This window comes from Equus asinus, chromosome 10 (genome assembly GCF_041296235.1).
Source record: "Equus asinus isolate D_3611 breed Donkey chromosome 10, EquAss-T2T_v2, whole genome shotgun sequence".
In the NCBI taxonomy this organism is placed as follows: domain Eukaryota; kingdom Metazoa; phylum Chordata; class Mammalia; order Perissodactyla; family Equidae; genus Equus; species Equus asinus.
Genome location: NC_091799.1, coordinates 38,440,172 through 38,459,289, shown reverse-complemented (window position 1 = coordinate 38,459,289; position 19,118 = coordinate 38,440,172). Strand labels below are relative to the sequence as shown.

Sequence of the window (19,118 nt, the reverse complement as noted above, 5' to 3'; positions counted from 1 at the left end):
TCTATTTAAATATCTCCCATATCTATCTCCAAAATCTCTAGTACGCACTGCTTTCTTTTTCATTGCCTTATCTCCTCTCTCTAAAACTGTCCTTTTTTATTTCTTTCTTAGAGACAGTCCAAGCCCTTTTTTGATCAGTTTATTCCATTTAAATTAATTCATATCCACTCATTACTCTGTACAGTCCAATAAAGACCCAACATACAGGGCCGGCCGATGGTGCAGCAGTTAAGTACGCACGTTCTGCTTTGGCGGCCCAGGGTTCACCGGTTTGGATCCCGTGTGAGGACATGGCACTGCTTGGCACGTCATGCTATGGTAGATGTCTAAAGTAGAGGAAGATGGGCATGGATGTTAGCTCAGGGCCAGTCTTCCTCAGCAAAAAGTGGAGGATTGGCAGCAGTTAGCTCAGGGCTAATCTTCCTCAAAAAAAAAAAAAAGGACCCAACATACTATCAATGTAAACAAAGGGTTCAGGTTAGAATGAAGGGGAGACGGAAAAGCTGTGAATATTCTTTAATATTTTGACCCCCAAGTTATGTGTCAGTCTGTATTCCATAAGACTGTATGTTCCTAGATCATGTTTTGGTTTTCATTTCCATGTTGCTTAGTTTTTTGATATCGCCAATAGTCAGCATAATGCCTGAGACAAAATAGGTGTTCAGTAAATACCAGTTGATTGAATAATTGAGTGAAGGCATAAATGACCAAATGAATGAATGGAAAACTCATATGCTACAGGAAATTTATGTAACTGCAAAAATACCTAATTTGTGACGATCTAAACCCATTATCACCATGTTCTCAGAGAACTGTGCAATCAACTTCTTTAGAAACTTAAGTAATTTTTTTTCTCATTTAACAGTAACAATGGTTTTCACTAAAAGACGCCACTGCTCATCTATTGAAGCCCAAGAGAGACCAAATTCCCCCATCAGTGGGGTATCTGCACAAAGCCTCACATTGCTTCAGACACCTCTGCAGAGAAGTGTGCTTGCCAGTCTGCAGCCCAAAGAAAATCAGCCTCAGGAAAAATAGTTTCCTTTTTCTGCTCTTGTCTGTCTATGACACAGACACAGGCCAGGGACCTAACGCCCTAAAGTGCTCACCCTTGCCCTCTATATAAGCAAAGACTACCCCATTATGAATTATTTAACGTTGAGTTTGTATAGCACTCTGCCCCTAACAAGGCACTTTCTACTTTATCTTCCTAAGAAGGATATGAGACTAGAAAACTGATCACATAGAGAATAAGAGGTTAAGCCAGTTACAGACATTACAGAACTCATCATTCCAGAGTTAAACTAAATTCTGTTATCTGTGAGAACTTGGTGGTTTGCAAGAGAAACATTTTACCCCTAAATTTCCATCCCTTTTCTCCTAAATCCAGTCATGAAAGGAAAATGTGCACCTTAGATTTCTCTCACATTTAAATACCAAGAACGGAAAAATGAAGATTTCAGGAATTAATGGTACCACCAACTCTTATATTTATTTTGGAATTTCCAGGTGAGAACTAGTCCTGCCATCAGAGTAAAGGAATTTTTTTAAAAAGTAGCATTCACCTTCCCTCTGAGGAGCATTTCCGACACAGTATATTCTTCACAGCTGCCTTCACGTCTTTGTTCCTCAAACTATAGATGAGGGGATTGAGCATAGGTGTCACAACTCCGTAGAAGAGAGAGATGATTTTGTCTGTGACTTGTACTTTGTCCACACCAGAAGAGTCTTTAGCCTTGGGTTTTGCATACATGAAGAGGATGGTTCCATAGAATATAACCACCACTGTTAGGTGGGCGGAGCAGGTGGAGAAGGCTTTGCGCCTTCCCTCTGCAGAAGGAATCCTCAGGATGGTGAAGAGAATGAAAACATAGGAAACAACAATGAAAAGTACTGGGACCACAAGAAAAATCATATTAGCAACAACCATGCTAAGAACATTTATGGAGACATCAGCACAGGCCAATTTCAAGACAGCCAAGATTTCACAAGTAAAATGATTAATGACATTATCTCCACAGAAAGGAAGTCGCATTGCAAGAGAGGTTTGCAACACAGAATTGACACCCCCTGCAATCCAGGACCCAGAGACCATGGGCACATATGAAGCCTTGCTCATAATGATGGGGTATCTCAGAGGATTACAGATGGCCACATAGCGGTCAAACGCCATCATGCTTAGAAGGACACACTCTGTGGCTCCCATACCAAAGGAGAAAAACATTTGCACTCCACACCCAGAGAAGGAAATAGTTTTCTTTGAAGTTAAGAAGCTGCTGAGAAATAAGGGGATAGAAGAACTGGTGTAGCAAATGTCCAAGAATGATAAGTTACTGAGGAAAAAGTACATGGGGGTATGCAGGTGGGAGTCATAGATACTTACAATGATGATGACTCCATTTCCCAGTAGGATCACCAGGTACATATATAGGACCAGTACAAAGTAAATGGCCTCAAGCTCTGGGTAGCCTGAAAGCCCCAGTAGGACAAATTCTGTCACAGAAGACTGATTGGACTTTCCCATGTTAATATTTTCTTTCACCAAAAGAATTCTGCAGCCGCCGAAATGCATGTGAATCTGTTACAGCAGTGTTTGTAAGAGTTGTTTGCATCCTTAAGTGGCTTCCCTTATGGCTAATATGGACCTATAGTTGGATACACAGACAGCATAAGAATATGTTACAATCCTGTAAGCTAAGGCCAGTTAGACTTTTAGATTTCATGAAGGAGGCTTTAGCTCCAGAAAAAATATGGCCTTGTTAGAAAAGGGATCCAGAACACATACAACTGGTTTAGAATTATGTATCTCACTTACATTATGAATTTGAAATTATTTTGAATGAAATGTCATCATAACATTTTGGCCAAACAATCAAGAACATGACTAAAATGTTAACCTTAACAAAAATCACTATTCTTCAGTTACTAAAACAAAATGCTACATGTAAGTCCTGCTTCTATGATAACCTCAGTTTCAATAGAATTTCTATTTAACCTCAGTTTCAATAGAGTTTTGTGGCTAGACTGAAAAGATACACCTTTAGAAAAAGGACTTTTGGTTATTTCTAATTTGGGAGGAAATATATACCTACAATATCCTAAGAATATCAATTACACACGTTAATAATGTTTGCAAAAGAAAAAAGAAAGCATTTTTAGAGAAAAGTTTTCTTCTTTATCTTTTTCAGTACAAATTGAGATATCTAGGTAACTCTGTTGTCCTGCCTGATACACATAATGAACGACAAGTTGACCTCAGAAAAACTCTGGTGTACATGTCTCAATCTACAGTCAAACCATAAATAAATTTACAAACTAAGAAATTTTAGTGACAGGGGATTTTCTCTTTTACTTACAGGTATGAGAAAATACATATTATCTTCTCCCTGCACAGAAATCAGCTTCTTCTGCTCTAACAGCAGCTCTGCAGGTTTTCCTCTCACTGCATATTCAGAATAGCCATAATAAAGAGGAACAGACCATTCAAAATGTTCTCAAGCAGTAGCAATATGTTATAATTATTTGTATCCCCACTTCACTAGAATATAGAGTACTTCTATATTAAAATGCCAGAAACAGAAGTCCTACTTTTTAAATGAGATTTCTAGTCTCATAAATTCCATCTCAATAAGTTCAGTAAGATAACTAAAAGAACTGCTTCTCAGTTTTCATTAATATCAAGTAGCTAAGTGGCTGCCATTGCTATTGGAAAAAAATGAATTAATTAACTAGTGGCAAAATAGAACTGACTTCCAGTAAAGATGAAAGTTGGGGCTCTTTATAGTCATTTCACTAACACAGGATCCTTTAAAGGACCAGCCAGTGGAGCACCAAAGCAACTTAGTCTTTGCTGCTTTGAGGACATGTCTAATCCCAAAAGCAATTTAAAATTCACCATGTGGATTGGATAGAATTTAGAAACTTTCTAGTACTTTTGGGATGAAGTCCCTTAGAAGCAATTAAAACAAAGTTGCTAATACAATTTAATTAAAGTGTTACCCCAAACAGAAATAATTCTTTTGACTTTACACCCTCTGGGAAGAGCAAATTTAGAACTGCTACTCAGGTAAAATGGTCAAGACGTAAAAATTAGGATTGACTATATCTGGTGGAAAGATGTAGCAGTAATCTGTGACAGAGGTAAAAAGGATACTTCGTTCTTAATAAATTATCTGCTAATCATCTTTATTTTGACCTCTAAAGCCTAGAGTCTCTGAGCCCATAAGCTTCGTTCTGGTTTCACTGCCCTCTCTAAACAGCCAGAATCATATGCACAGTCATTTTAATTTTTTTCACTCATGCCCTCTGTTCAAACACATGCATAATATCACAAACTTATCCAACCTGTCCTTCAGTCATGCCCACATTGGCATGACATAACACGAAGCAGACCACATCAACAATTTCCATGATGTCAGGAAACCACTCTTTACTTATGAAGAGGAAAAAAGTTCCAACTTGAAGTGGATAATTATTATGACATTTGCCATGACTATCTTTTGAAATCAATATCAACCCTTGAAGAATTCAGTCATTTTACATGAATGTTATGAAATACTCTTCCAGCATGGAAACAAGTGAACTCATCATGCGTAGTGTTAAAAATAAGGGGATAAAACTTAACAGTACTCTTTATTGTCAGTGGACAACATTTTTTAAAAGTCATTGAGCAAAAGATGCAACATAATCTTGAACAATGGGAAAGCAACTTATGCCACGAAAGGTGGTATTTCCTGCTTTGACAAATCAAATTTGAAGAGCAGTTCTCAGAGTTGTTAACTTTATGCAAGTACTTTTTCAGTATACTGGCTCATAATGCAAATTTTGAGCATTTTTTCTCACTAGCGAATGTTCAGTGGAAAAAGGAATTAAGTAGTTTTGATGTGATCAGGGTAAAAGCTATATTACAATGCAAATGGAAGACAGACTGTAACTGCAAGGAGTTTTGTAAGCGAATTATGCGAAACAAAGGAATGTTAAGTAGAGCCAAATAATTATAGAAATATAATTAAAGAAGTATGTCATATAGATACCTACAATTTATTTCAGATAAACAAGTAATTTTTACAAATATTTGTATAAGTATTTCCTATGCAATATTTTTCTTTTATCCTAGTATACAGATGCAAAAGCAATTAGAAATAATTCAAATTTAACTGGGCATCTATTTTTCTTCGCTAACCTGGCAACCTTAACTTCCTGTGACCAGAACTCACATGGAATCCAGTCCAAGTCTGCACTGTTCCACTCAGCATCACTGCTGGTCTGGCCATTCCCAGGCATTGGAGGGAGTACAGGACTCAGGTGTCTGAGCAATACTCAGAATAATTCTGTGAGACAGTACTATTTTCAGAACTTTCAATGAGGAACAGAAAGAGAATATTTAGTGTAATTCCCTAAACTACTCCAGTGGATACAGGATTATATATCTGTTGTCTCAAATGTACTCAGCCACCACATAAATATCACTTACAGCTACAAAACTCCATCCCTTTCCAGGCCAAATGTGGTAATAAGAAACAATTAAGATGAACTTATAGGGTTCATGATCAAGTACTGCTCGTCAACATTTCCAAGCCCTAGTCTACCATTCTCATCTTCTTCCAATCTGATTTCATTCAATTCAGTGTTACTAATTGAGGGCTCCTTTTTCCAGGAATTATATCTGCTTCTTCCCTAGATCCCATAAATTACTTTAGTCCCCCTGCCAGGTACTACAGCCCATTGCAAGAATGGCAAGCCAGAGGGCCGGCCCTGTGGCCTAGTGGTTAAGGTTGGCACATCTTGCTTCAGTGGCCTGGGTTTGGTTCCCAAGCGTGGACCTACACCACTCGTTGGCAGCCATTCTGTGGCAGCAACCCACAACAAAAATAGAGGAAGCTTGTCACAGATGTTAGCTCAGGGTGAATATTCCTCAGGGGAAAAAGGAAGATTGTCACAGATGTTAGCTCAGGATGAATATTCTTCAGGCAAAAAAAGGAATATTGGCAACAGATGTTAGCTCAGGGTGAATCTTTCTCAGTAAGAAAATAAAAAATAAAAAATAAAAAGAATTGCAAGCCAATGCCTAGGCTCTTAATATCTTGGGTCAACCTCCTTAATGCCAACTGCCTGTCTATACTCCAAACAGAGCTTGCACTGAATTCTCCATTCATGTTGCTCTCCTTCATGCTGGGCCACACATCAATCCATGCTTTTCCCTTGAGGGGCTGGCACATACTACTCAAGTCTCCTAACTCCCAGGTCCCTCTGTATGTCATAGTTACATGGCATTTAAATGCCATCTTCTTGTCCCTTTACTAGGAAGCTGGTATACCTGTCCATTTCAGTCTGTCTAAAGACAAAAGAACAATATAATTAAGTACCAGACATATATATATATATATATATATATACATATATGTATTTTTTTTTAAAAGGCATAAGAAGATTCTGGATGGTGGAGAGAAAAAAACCAGCTAGGGACTTTGGGACCCAAGGAACCACAGGCAGTGGATTTCCGAGGTTTTCTTTTTGCCTTCTGTATATCCCAGACTGAGTGCTAGATAAGCCTACAACTTGGAAACACCAATGGGAACAACTACAAAAAAGCACCAAGAAAGGTGTATTCTCTCTAGCCACAGAATCAGGAAAGCAGTTGCTTAGCAAGACAGAAAACGTTTTGGCAATAATTGCCCTATTACAGCAAAACACCAGAGAAAAATACTGCAACCCCCCCCCCCCCAACTCTTCAGCAACTATCAGATGGAGAAGCTAGACTTCTACCCGTCACCACTAGTTACCCCAAGGAACTCAAGGGTGGGTTTGGATATTTCAACTGTTTCTCCAAATTGTTCTTTTTCCTTTTGTTATGTTAGGGAGATGCAGTCACCAACCTCCCTGAACCAGACCATGTCTCACCACAGGAGTTACTCCTATGACCTTTGCCTTATTTTTAATGCTCAGATCTCTTATTACCGGAACCTGCACAGTGTGTAGAACCATATTTTCCAACTGAGCCTGAGCAAGAGAATACCTGCCTCTCCCTTTTGAATATTCATTTCCCATCTGAAATAAAAGGTCCCTGCTTCCCTTTATTTGGGGGAGGCCATGACTTTGGAAATGATTCCATGGTCTCCTATTTGCCACAAATATATCTTACTTTGCGAGACAACTACTTCCGGTGGAGAGTCTGATTTAACTCACCTGGAGGAAAACCCACTTGGTTTGGTAACATACCCTCTTCCGACTGTAACAGGTGCCCTTTCCCTCTAGACAGGTTTTCAGAGGAGGATTAGTAGGAAGTCAGGGTTTTCACCACCGCCTAGTGGTAATGAATCCTTCCATCTGAGCTGTGTAACGAATGCCATTTGAGGAGCCTAGACTTCCACCCCATCTGGCATGAATGAGGCAGTGACTCTCTTCCCTAAAAGACGTGGTTTTAGAGGAGGGCTGCTAAAACAGAAGATTTGAATAAGATCCAGATGCTCATAGTACCCAAAATATCCAGGATACAAATGAATATCACTCCTCATACAGAGAATCAGGTATCTCAATTTGAATGATAAAAGACATTCTCTAGACGCAACAAGACGAACAGATGTTGGAATTATTTGACAAGGAATTTAAAGCAGCCATTATAAAATACTTTAGTAAGCAATTATTGTTTAATAAATTAAATATAGTTGATCTTTGAGACAATATCCCTGAAGTTTTAAGAGCTACTACTACCTTCCATACAGTTTAAAGATATTATTTAAATCACTTCTGGGATTACAGAGTTCCTTAGAAGAAGACAAAGAATGATTTAAATTGGCTACCAGAGCCACTGACGGATCCCCTAGAAATCTTTAGGGCCCAGAGATTGAAGAACATTTATATTCTTTACTATTGATACAAATTCAAGACAGGACAATTGGGCAGGCATGATAGCCTTGCCTTTGGTCTGTTCCCCTTGACACTACTCACAGTAATCTGGAATGGTGGGTTTCTTAACGGTGGGCCCCACAGCTTAGCAACAACTCAAAAAGAAGAGAGCTAAGATGTCAACTAGCTTGAGTAAGTGCAACCACAATAAATTTACCTAGAAACAAAGACGTTGGCAAAATACTGGAAAAAGGAATGATATATAGTAATGAATATGTATGTTAGAAACTGAAGTCCCAACAGGACATGCTAACTATTGTGTGTGGAGAAGGTAAGAATCCTACACCAAAAATTGAATGGGAAGCATTGGGGAAGAGTTGTAAAGATTTGTTTCAAAAAGATAAGGAGAAATGGGAATGATAAATTCTAAATATTTTTTTTTATTTTTTAAAACTTTTTACTTTGAACTATTTTAAACTTTCAGAAAAGTTACAAAATTAGTTCGAAGAGTTCCCTTACATCTCTCATCTAACTTCTAACGTTAACATCTTACACAACCATAGTACAATTATCAAGAATAAGAAGTTAACATTAGTACATTATATCAACTGTAGATTTTATTCAAACCTCACCAATTTTACACTAATGTCTGTTTCTATTCTAGGAGCCTCTTTAGGATCCAACACTGTATATAATTGTTCTTTCTCCTTTATCTCTTCCAGTTTATAACAGTTCCTCAGTCTTTTTCCCTTTATTAATTTGAAAAGTTCTAAATAAAACAATGAAAAAAGAAATATTACATCAAGGAAAAATGTTGAGTATCTATGAACATCATTTTAAATTATTCATTTACAATGAAAAAGAGAAGAAAATGTCAGCCTGAGAGTCCAGATTAAATTAACCTGTTATGCATTCATTCTGTGCCAAAGACTATCACATATCACATACCATCTTTACAACAATTCTATAAAATGGGTGCTACTATGCTAATATTACAGATGACACATCATGCTTTGACAGACTAAGTTTCTTGCCCAAGGTTTGTACAATTAATAAGCCACAGAGCCGAGACTGAACTCTAAGTCCTCTGACTTCAAGCCAATTGCTCTTTCCATTAAGACATGGTACTTTTCACAAATAAATCTTATCGGCAATCCAGACAAAGAGACAAAAGGATTAGGGCACAGTGGGCTTCCATGGTTCAGTCTTAGAGATGGTCAGAGCATGCAGGATGAGCTGAATCAATCCAAGGAGTGAACCTTTTGCTCAGGTAGAAGTTCCCACTAGATAAGAGCTAAACACTCTTGCTGTGTATCCAGCAACAAAAAAATTACACTTGGTTTCCACACAGAAACGTTGGTAAAAAAAAAAAACCAGGATAATTCTCAATACCATGTAGAAAAAGGAGAAAAGGTCTTTGGTTTTTGCCTGAGGCTTTGCTCATTCCATTTTATCCATTATCATTTCCTTTTAGGGCTTGTAGGGGCTTATTTATTCAGACAAGCACTGGGGATCTCTTGAGAGGGATGTTTCATATTGTGAAGAACAAAGTTGCTTTATAAACAATAGGGGAAACTAGGTGACTCTGGAATTAGAATTCCATACTTAGCACTGGGAATTTTCTCCTGAGATGCACATGATCTATGAGTCTCAGAGTTTTCTTTCCTTGCATCGGTGCTGCCCAATGGTGAAAAATAATCCAAGGACAGGGCCTGTGGGGAGATGGACAAATCTCAGGGAGACAAGAAGTTGAAACTTTACTTTCAGACAAAGAGAAAGAAACAAAGGTAACGGAAGCCCCTGCTGTTTCCCCATGGTCTTGTCTTTCTACCAGGTATACCCTCTGTTTTTCTTTTTACTATGTGATACTGTTGCTGCTTTTTCAGTGCATCCTATCTGCACTGCTAACCTTGTTCACATTCTAAACGGTGGGTTCTAGAATCCTTTTGCAAGAATTGGGCTGTGTCAGCATGTCTTCTCAGAGTGGATATATCTGTGAGATTGATTGGTTGAAATCAGAACATTAAATGGCATAAATTAGTCTATGTAATAAAGCAACAGAAAATCTCAAGTCAATTTCCAATCCATTGGCTGTTCTTTTTCCTTCTTGGATTTTAGAGACAGCTGGGACCAAGAAACACCTGGGCCTTTGGGCCTCTTTGGTGATCTTCTAACCATTAGAAACAACATGAAGATGTCAACATTTGCCCCAGGGCAGTACCCTATTAAAGAAAATTTAAATTTATTTCTTATTTTTACAATAAAAACATGTTTATTAAAGAAAATTTGGAAAATATAAAAAAGACTAAGAAAATTTTAAATGCCTGAAGACCCGATCTAAGAAAACCACAAAATACTTTGGTGTGGTTTCTTCCAGATACATATATACAAAATTGTGATGATTTATATTTCCATGAAATTTGCTTTTATCACATAATATTATATCTGAGCATTTTTCCTTGTCCTTAACTCTTCTCCAAGATTACAATTTTCAGTGGTATAACAAATAAAGGTATGTTTTCTCACATATTATAACATGTTTCACAACCACAAACCAGATTTTCAACATCCTAAAGAAAAAAAAATTACAATTGTCTATTGGTTGGAGATTTCAGAAAATAATATTATATGATAACGATGACGATGATAACAACAGTAATCTTTGACTTTTAGGGAAATAGCTCCAGAGTTTCATCATTTAAAATCAAGTTGGCCCATGTCTAAATTACTAAGAGTTCTTATCAAGAATGTTGAAATTTTAATATCTATCTGCATGATCATACAAGGTTTTTTTCTATTTACCTGTTTGTACATTATATTGATGGATCTCTAAGTATTAATTTGGAATGCCTTGCATTCATGAAATTAATATAGAGTTGGATTTAGTTTAAATATATTTATGATTTTTACATATATATTCAAGTGAGATTGAACCATAGTTTTATTCTATCTTTGACGATTTAGAGTATGAAAGTTATTTTATTTTGATAAAACAATTTGCAAAGTGTTCCATAATTTTTTGGACATTAAACTCTCTATGTAGCACAAGAATTATTTGTCTCTTGAAAGTATAAACTAACTCTTTCCTAAGTAATCTATGTCCAGTGTCCATTTAGAGGATCAGTCTCTATCTTTCTCCCAATTAGATCTCTGGTAATACTACAGTATCTACTGTGCTAAGTGTTAAATAAATGAATAAATGAAAGATGCCATAAAAGAGAGAAGTACAGTTCTGTGGAAGCACTTAAAATAGGCATTGGCCTCAAACAGAAAGTTCAGGAAGGTTTCCTAGAAAAAGGTAATAACTAACTGGGAGGGGCCTTTCCAGTTTAAGATAAGAGCTTGTACAAAAACAGAAAGAAGAAATAGTACAGTGTTTGGGGTACACTGTGAGGAGTTCAGCCTGGCTATTACAGAGCATGAAGAAGAGTAAGGGGTGGCTGCATAACTTCTATATTAGCAGCATTTAGGGGAGACAATCTGGTTGCAGGGGACTTTTCTTGAAGGCATATTACATAGCAACTACTCTGTTTTATCACAGATTGTATTGTTATTTTAGACTGGCTTTTGAGGAAAGACTAATGAAGATTATGGGGAAGCAAAACCTTTCCCAATAACGTCTCCCTTGACATGGTCGTGGGGTGGGGAAATATGGAAAAGACAGGGAAGAAGATGGGAAGGTTAAACTGGGGCCTTTTATGATGCGTTAATTCAATGTTAATAGGGTGTCTCCACTTTCTCGTATTTGTTCCAGATATTGGAAAAAATGGCCTCTATCATCTGAGGTGTTTTTTGAGCAGAGAAAAAGAGAGGGGCCAGCTCCGTGGCCGAGTGGTTAAGTTCGCGCGCTTCACTGCGGTGGCCCAGGGTTCGGATCCTGGGCGCGGACATGGCACTGTTCGTCAGACCACGTTGAGGCGGCGTCCCACATCCCGCAACTAGAAGGACATGCAACTAAGATATACAACTGTGTACAGGTGGGGGTTGGGGAGATAAAGCAGAAAAAAAAAAAAAAAAAGATTGGCCACAGTTGTTAGCCCAGGTGCCAATCTTTAGGGAAAAAAAAAAAACAAAAACGAGAGAGCTACTCTCTGTTTCTTCTCAACACCCACTCCCAAGATATAAGTGCTAAGTTTAGTGCTCATTAGTAACTGTAAAAATAGGCTCCTTTTGTCCTTCTCTGACCTCTTCTTCTCCTCCTCCTGCTCCTTCTACTTAGAACAGCTGTGCTCAAATAAATCAGAACTGCCTCAAAGTACGCTTGAGGAAATAAGGCCATGTGCCTATGTGAATAGACATAGGCAGGGAAGTGTAGGGAGAATGAAATTTTTTCTAAATTACTAAGATATTGCACCATCATCCTTGTTAATCTCTCCCAAACAATTGTCTAGGTGATAACTCACTAAGAACAACAGAAAAAATATATAAAGGTAATGGAGAAGCCAGGAGGGCTGCCCTATGTGACCAGCCAAGGAATCATGCCCTCTGATCTCCAGAAACAGGAAGGCAGGGCAAATGGTTGGTTAGGGCTGAGGACAGGAAAAGGGAGAAATTTTCTACCCTTCAGCCCTAGTCCAATGGACTCATCTATCACAGGAATGCAACAAAGCATAAGGCACAGTGCCTGCATCAAAAATCTAATCTTACTTGGACATTATATCAGAGAAATATTAAACAATTGGGGCACAAGCTGAGTTTTCATATGGTACTAACACTGCATAAGTTTCATAAGAACCTATGGAAAGATCAGTGTAGGCTGGAAAAAGCAAGTAAGGCAGGGATGTTAATTCCAACACAGCTAAAAGCCATGTAGTATTTTCAGACGTAAAGAGGAGGATCTGTGATAGGTACCATGGTGTTGTTATGACATCTGACTCTGGATCTAGACTGCCAGTTATTAAATCCTAGTTCTAGCTGTATGACCTTGGGCAAGCTACTTTAACTTCTCTTTTTCTTTTTGCTCCACTGTAAAGTGGGGATAATAATAGTATCTAATACTATTATTATACATAATACTTATCTCATAGGATTGCAGTGAATATTAAATGAGTTAATACAGAAAAGTGTTTATAAGAGTGCCTAGCGCAGAGTTAGTTCTCAATAAATATTAGCTATCACTGGTGCAGCCATACTAATACTTACCAACATTCATAAAATCCTTCTGCCAGCCACTACTATAAGCACATTTTATATATTAGTTATCAGAAGCTTCCTTGCCAAAAAATTTAGAAGACCCAGAGATGCATTCCAAGGTATTATATATAAATATTGAGAAAAAATAATTAAGTATTGAGTAAAACGACATTAACTTGCCTGAAAAAATATAAAATATGCACCTAGGATTTTGGCGACAGAAAAAGAAGAATTACAGAATTTAGTGTTACAAAGGTGACCTATACTAAGAAAGGGGAAATTCCAGGTTCTAAAAAATATTGTACTTAACCTAGATCCAGGCTGCTTAAGCCCCTGGAAGCTCCTTGGGACCAATCTCAAATATTTTCAGATTAACTCCCAACTGGTCCTTGAAAGAAGAACAGATAAATGCCCATCTGAGAAGAAAAAATATTCAAAGTCGGTCCACTATGACCTCAAAAGTTAATGCCATCACCATAAACACCCTACATAAATTATTCTTTCCGAGCCAGTCACGAAACCTAATAATTAAAATCAAAAGTATAATTATAAAACCATTAGAATTATAAATACAATGTTAATCGTGTTATAACAGGCACCTCACATATTTTATGTAACTTAATAAAACAAATTGCCAGAGTTATTTCTTTCCCACATTTTACCGTGAACCAACTGAGGCTGAGAAAGTGAAGTATCTTATCCAAAGTTACACACAAGCTAAATGGTATGATACTGATTGCATATTGTATTATTTTCAAATAGAATCCACTTCATTTAAAAAAAACTTTTACTTCAGAATATCCATGAATAATTAGATTGCTCTATATCTCCATTTAGAATTATGTTGTCCCTATTATTTTACCAGAGGCCTGACACCTCACAGCACAATTCTTGGGGTTATTGGTAGCTTTGCCTCTGCTGCTGCATGACCCCATAAAGCACTAAATCTCTCAGTGCTTCAGTTCATCATCAATAAAATTAAAATTATATCCATGCCTTTCCTGATTCCCAGAGATGTTCTAAATATCAAACAAAATAGTGCAAGTTACAGTTATTTTTTAAACTAAATTATAAATTTCCCTGATGCGCGTCATTATCTGAACTCTGCGGGTGACTTGGACACATGGAGATGCAGAATTACTCTGCTGTGACCGAATTCCTTTTGGTGGGCCTTTCCCAATACCCAGAGCTCCAGCGTCCTTTGTTCATGCTCTGCCTCATCATGTACCTGATAATCCTCCTGGGAAACAGTCTCCTCATTATTATCAGCATCCTCAATTCTTGCCTCCACACACCCATGTACTTCTTTCTTGGGAATCTCTCATTCTTGGACATCTGTTACACACCATTGTTCATTCCCCCAGTGCTCATCATATTTAGGTCAAGAAGAGAATCCATCTCCTTCATTGGCTGTGCTCTGCAGATAGTTATCTCCCTCGGGTTGGGCTCCCAATGAGTGTGTCCTCCTGGCTGTGATGGCCTATGATCAGCACGTGGCCATCTGCAACCCAGGGAGGTACCCCATCATGATGATCAGGGTGCTATATGTGCACATGGCTACATAGTCCTGGATCATAAGCTGTCTGAACTCCTTAGTGTAAACAATCCTGACAATAGTGTTACCTTTCTGTGGGAATAATGCCATAGACCATCTTACCTGTGAGTTACTGGCTCTTATGAAACTCATCTGTTCAGATATCACCATCATTGTGCTTATCATAACTGTGGCAAGTATTGTTTTCTTAGTGATTCCCCTACTGTTAATTTTTATTTCCTATATTTTCATTCTCTCTACCATCTTGAGACATAACTCCACTGAAGGGAGAAAGAAAGCCATTTAAACTTGTTCAGCCCACCATGCTGTAGTAATTTTATTCTATAGTTCAGCTTTTTTTATGTACATGAAGTCCAAGTCAAAGGACACAAAGACATCTGATGAGATCATTGGGCTGTTTTATGGAGTGATAACCCCGATGTTGAACACTATCATCTATAGCCTGAGGAATAAGGAAGTGAAAGAGGCTATGAATAAGAACTTGAGTAGACCCTTACACTCATGGAAAATATAAAAGTGCTTAAGACATGTGATAACTAAAATTGGGGAAAAATATATTTTTGGTATTCACAGATGAAGTTGCAGAACTCAGTACAGTGAGAGCATTGTTTTGGTAAAGCCAAATGCAGAATTCTCATTTTTACAACCGAGAATGTACGTGTAAACCTTTTCACATAATATCTTTTCAGCAGTCTCTCTAGTTATATGCAGCTATGCCTCTTGGTCCCACGGCATGATGGATGCTGCTCATGATGATTACCTCTCTCTCTTTGTCTCTGTCTCTCTGTATCTCTGTCTCTCTCTCTCTCCTTCACTCTTCTCTTCTTCTACCTTTCTCTTTCTTCTCTCTCTCTCTTATCTTCTTTCTCAGCCTCCTTGAGGTGTATGTATATATATTGATTTTGGCTGTCCAGCATCCCCTCATCTGGTAAAAGAATAAATCTTTTCATTTTAAGGCACCAATTGTCTCCTGGTCTCAGTCGATATTTTCCTCGATAGGACTGACCACACTCTCTGGATGGAATGATAAGCATGAAACACAGATTAGGTCAATGAAAAATGAACATCCCACTAGGCCACGGTGATTCATTCAGGGTAACATGTGCCCTAAGCCATGTTAGTCAGACTTAATTGTCAAAATGTTGTTCTAATATCAGAAGAGTCACTCTTTTTTCAAGTTTCTAGACTGGTGGGACATATTCTTGGATATTCTCCTGTCTACCTTTATCAATAAGTGGGTAGAGACAGACTGAACAAAAAATCACCAAAGAGGAAAGTAGAGTTGAGGGAAGGAATTAGAATGTGCTTGATGTCAACTCCTAGACAAAGCTGGGTCTAAAAATATTCATGCTTGGACTTTTAAATTATTTGAGCCAATAAAGCTCCTTTAAAAATAATCTGAGTTGATTTCCATTGCTTACAACCATATAAATCCCAATTAATGCATTCTTTTACCTTATCTCACCCTGTACCTCTTCTTCACTAGCTCCCAGCTCTAAGTTTTCCTCTGTATATTCCTTTTTCCTAATTCTTCCTAATACTATCTGGATGTGTCTTCCCCTCCCTCTGTCACTTTGTAATTCTCTGTTTCTGTCTCTTTCTCACTCTTGCTCTCTCGTTCTCTCTGTCTCAGAAACTTGTCATTTTTAAGAATACCCAGTAGCTCCAAATTCTCCAGCATTCAGGAATCACCTCTTCTTTTAGTAGCCAAAGTACGATAATATAATCTTTATCTTGCATGAATGCACACTTTATACCCCTTGCAAATGTTGCTGAGTATATTTTCCTAGTTCTTGGTCATTTTTTCTCCAGAGTGCTCTATTGTGCTCCTCCATCATTTTTCTCTGATAATCTTACATCTATTCTCCACTGTATTTAAACTCTCTACAGTCCATTTTGCCCCCCAAAGAGTATATGCAAGTACCCTTATGAACACATACACATTCAAGAGGCTGTCATGTTGAACAGACTACTTAGCTTGAGAATAAAATTAAGTGATGCAGTTAAAAAAAGACTTTAATACTGAATATCACTGTTCCTAGTATCCACTAGCAATGCTTCCTCACAGGAACCTCTTAAAGCCATTTCCCTCTTTAGCTCTTAGGCCAGCCACCTTGTACTGAGGCCTATTCATTTCCTTCTTCTACAAGCATTAGGCTTAACCCAATAAAAACATGTGGATACATAACTAAAAGCACTTCTCATTGTGGTCCTTCTGAAAAGAAAGAGTGAGTCTATGCCAAAAACAGACGGCAGTTTCTACTTTTATAACTACAGAAAAGAAGTTCAGGCAGTTTCTAAAAACTAAGTGCCCTCATTATCAAACCAGTGACTAGAAATATTGGAGTCCAGCACCTTGTCACACATATATGTGATTCACTTGAACAATAACAATCACGTAGTAATAAAAAGATACTTGCATGAAATGAAGGATTTCATGGTGAAAGAAAATCTCTTCAGGAAAACATCCAAGACATATTATCAACCAAAGCTTGCTGTCTCCTCATTGTCATCAAAAATGACCTTGACTCCAATTATTCATAGGGTATCACTAGTTACTGGATACCAACATCAGATATCATGTTCCTATCCTCCTCCAAGGGAAAGAAGTTTCTAACCCACTAAGTAATGTTCAAGATCAGTTACTACAGCAATCAAATCTCACAGAATGAAAAGCATCTAATTCAACACTTGATGCTTGAATATCCTCTAAAACATCAATGATGGGCTGTTATCCATCCTTTCTTGCACAACTCTAGTAATAGGGAGCTCACCATCTCCTAAGGGAATCCTGATGTAACTGTTAGAAACATCATCTTATATGAAGCTAATATCTGTTCTTTCTTCTATATTTTCTATTTTTTATTCTTAGTTGTATTCTTTGGGACAATATCACTTGAGTTTATTTTTAGAACTAGAATTAGAATTAGAGTTTACACTTTAGAATAGGCTATTAGTTCTTAGAATTAACAGAGATAGTTCAATTTATTTATTCACTCAACAAATATATGAATGCCTACACTTTTCTAGATAATGGTAAATAATTGAACATTAGTGTCTGAGATGGGATTTGAATACAGATCTGTTTTATTCTAAAGGCCATCTCATTCCTTTTGTTCTCTGCTACTATCCTGATTGTAGATGTTACAATCTTTCAGTTGGATATTATAATAATGCTTGAAGAATTTTCACAGTTTCTGAATTTTTCCTAATTCTTTACAGTCTGTTTACCTTCCAGATTAATTTTCCTAATTCATGGTCTTCCTCATCACTGACTACTCAAAACCTTACTTTGCTTTTCCAACTAAAATTCAAACACATTGACCTGATATTAATGTTCCTCAACAAAATGGTTACTACCTAAAATTCTGGTATTATCTCCTATGGCAACCTCATCCATTCTCATTGTTTCAATGAATCAACAATAAACTGATAAATCCAAATCTATAGCCAGATCCAAATTTTCTCTACTGGGTGTTTTACAGTGTTATCTCATCTAAATATAACAGGTAAAACACATTTCTTTCACTCATCATGTTAACTTATATCATATCGTCTTCCTGCTATTTTCCCATTATAAAATGTTTCTTCTTCAAGAGTTTTCCCTGCTCTTGTGATGATTTTCAAAATTCTTAAAATGAAAAAGTGACATCAGCAAGGTGGCAGAATAGGAGGTCTCCATCCCTAGTTATCCCAAAGAAACATGGACTTGGCAATCAACCACAGACAAAAGTGTCTTTGTGGGAGCTTCAGGATCCAGTTAGGAGGCTGAGACACACAAGTGGAGCCTAAGACTGAGGAAAGTTGTTTGAGAAAGCAGGTTAACACTCCAGTAGAAGGCCCACTGACTGTGTACCTGGCTGCAGACACCGGAGCAGCCCTGTCCCACTGTGGACTTGGCTCCAGCCCTGACTGTACTTGGTCCTGCCACTAGTCCTGCCCTTATGCCAACCTGGCAGGAACCACACCTGAATCACCCCCAGTAATAGGCTGCACAAATCACGGTTCTGACTGCAGACCTCGAAGCAGCCCCATGATTAAGCGCCAGCCCCACTTGACCATGGTCGCAGAAGCAGTCTCATCTGACCAGAGACCCACCATGAGTCACACCCGCCCATACCCCCAGTAACAGGCCCGTCAACCACGGACCCATCTGCAGACACAGAAGCAGCCCTGTGACCCAACTCCAACCCTTCTTGACCACAATCATGTAGGCAGTCCTGTCTGTCTGGGAATCCAGCAGTGGAAGGTCAATACCTACTAAAACCAGTCTGTAAAGCCTGGAAGAGGTGACTGCTCCTTCAAATGCACAGACACCAACACAAGGCCACAAGGATAATGAAGAATCAGGCAAAAATGACACATCCAAAGAAAGTAATAAAGCTTCAGTAACCAACCCTAAACAAACGGAGATCCATGAATTCTTTGACAAAGAATTTTTAAAGAAACTTAAAGGTGCTCAATGAGCTACAAGAGAACACAGATACACAACAAAGTGAAATCAGGGGAAAAAATACATGAACAAAATGAGAAATTCAATAAAGAAATAGAAACCACAAAAAAAAGAACCAAACAAAAGTCCCAG

General features: G+C 37.9%; 1 protein-coding gene and 1 pseudogene across 1 annotated transcript; one reads left to right on the top strand and one right to left on the bottom strand.

Annotated features, from left to right (window-relative positions):
* Window positions 1–1,376: 1,376 nt before the first annotated feature.
* On the bottom strand, window positions 1,377–5,612 carry LOC106830506 (olfactory receptor 13C7-like). Its single transcript, XM_014840075.3, has one exon. It carries the CDS (start codon window positions 2,570–2,572, stop codon window positions 1,562–1,564), a length of 1,011 nt encoding a protein of 336 aa, XP_014695561.2. The 5' UTR covers window positions 2,573–5,612; the 3' UTR covers window positions 1,377–1,561.
* Window positions 5,613–12,377: 6,765 nt separating this feature from the next.
* LOC139046467 (olfactory receptor 13D1-like) lies at window positions 12,378–17,272 on the top strand (annotated as a pseudogene).
* Window positions 17,273–19,118: the final 1,846 nt, after the last annotated feature.

Bases quoted from the DNA above. Each gene is read 5' to 3' on its own strand.
- LOC106830506 (XM_014840075.3), bottom strand. From the start codon at position 2,572: ATGCATTTCGGCGGCTGCAGAATTCTTTTGGTGAAAGAAAATATTAAC.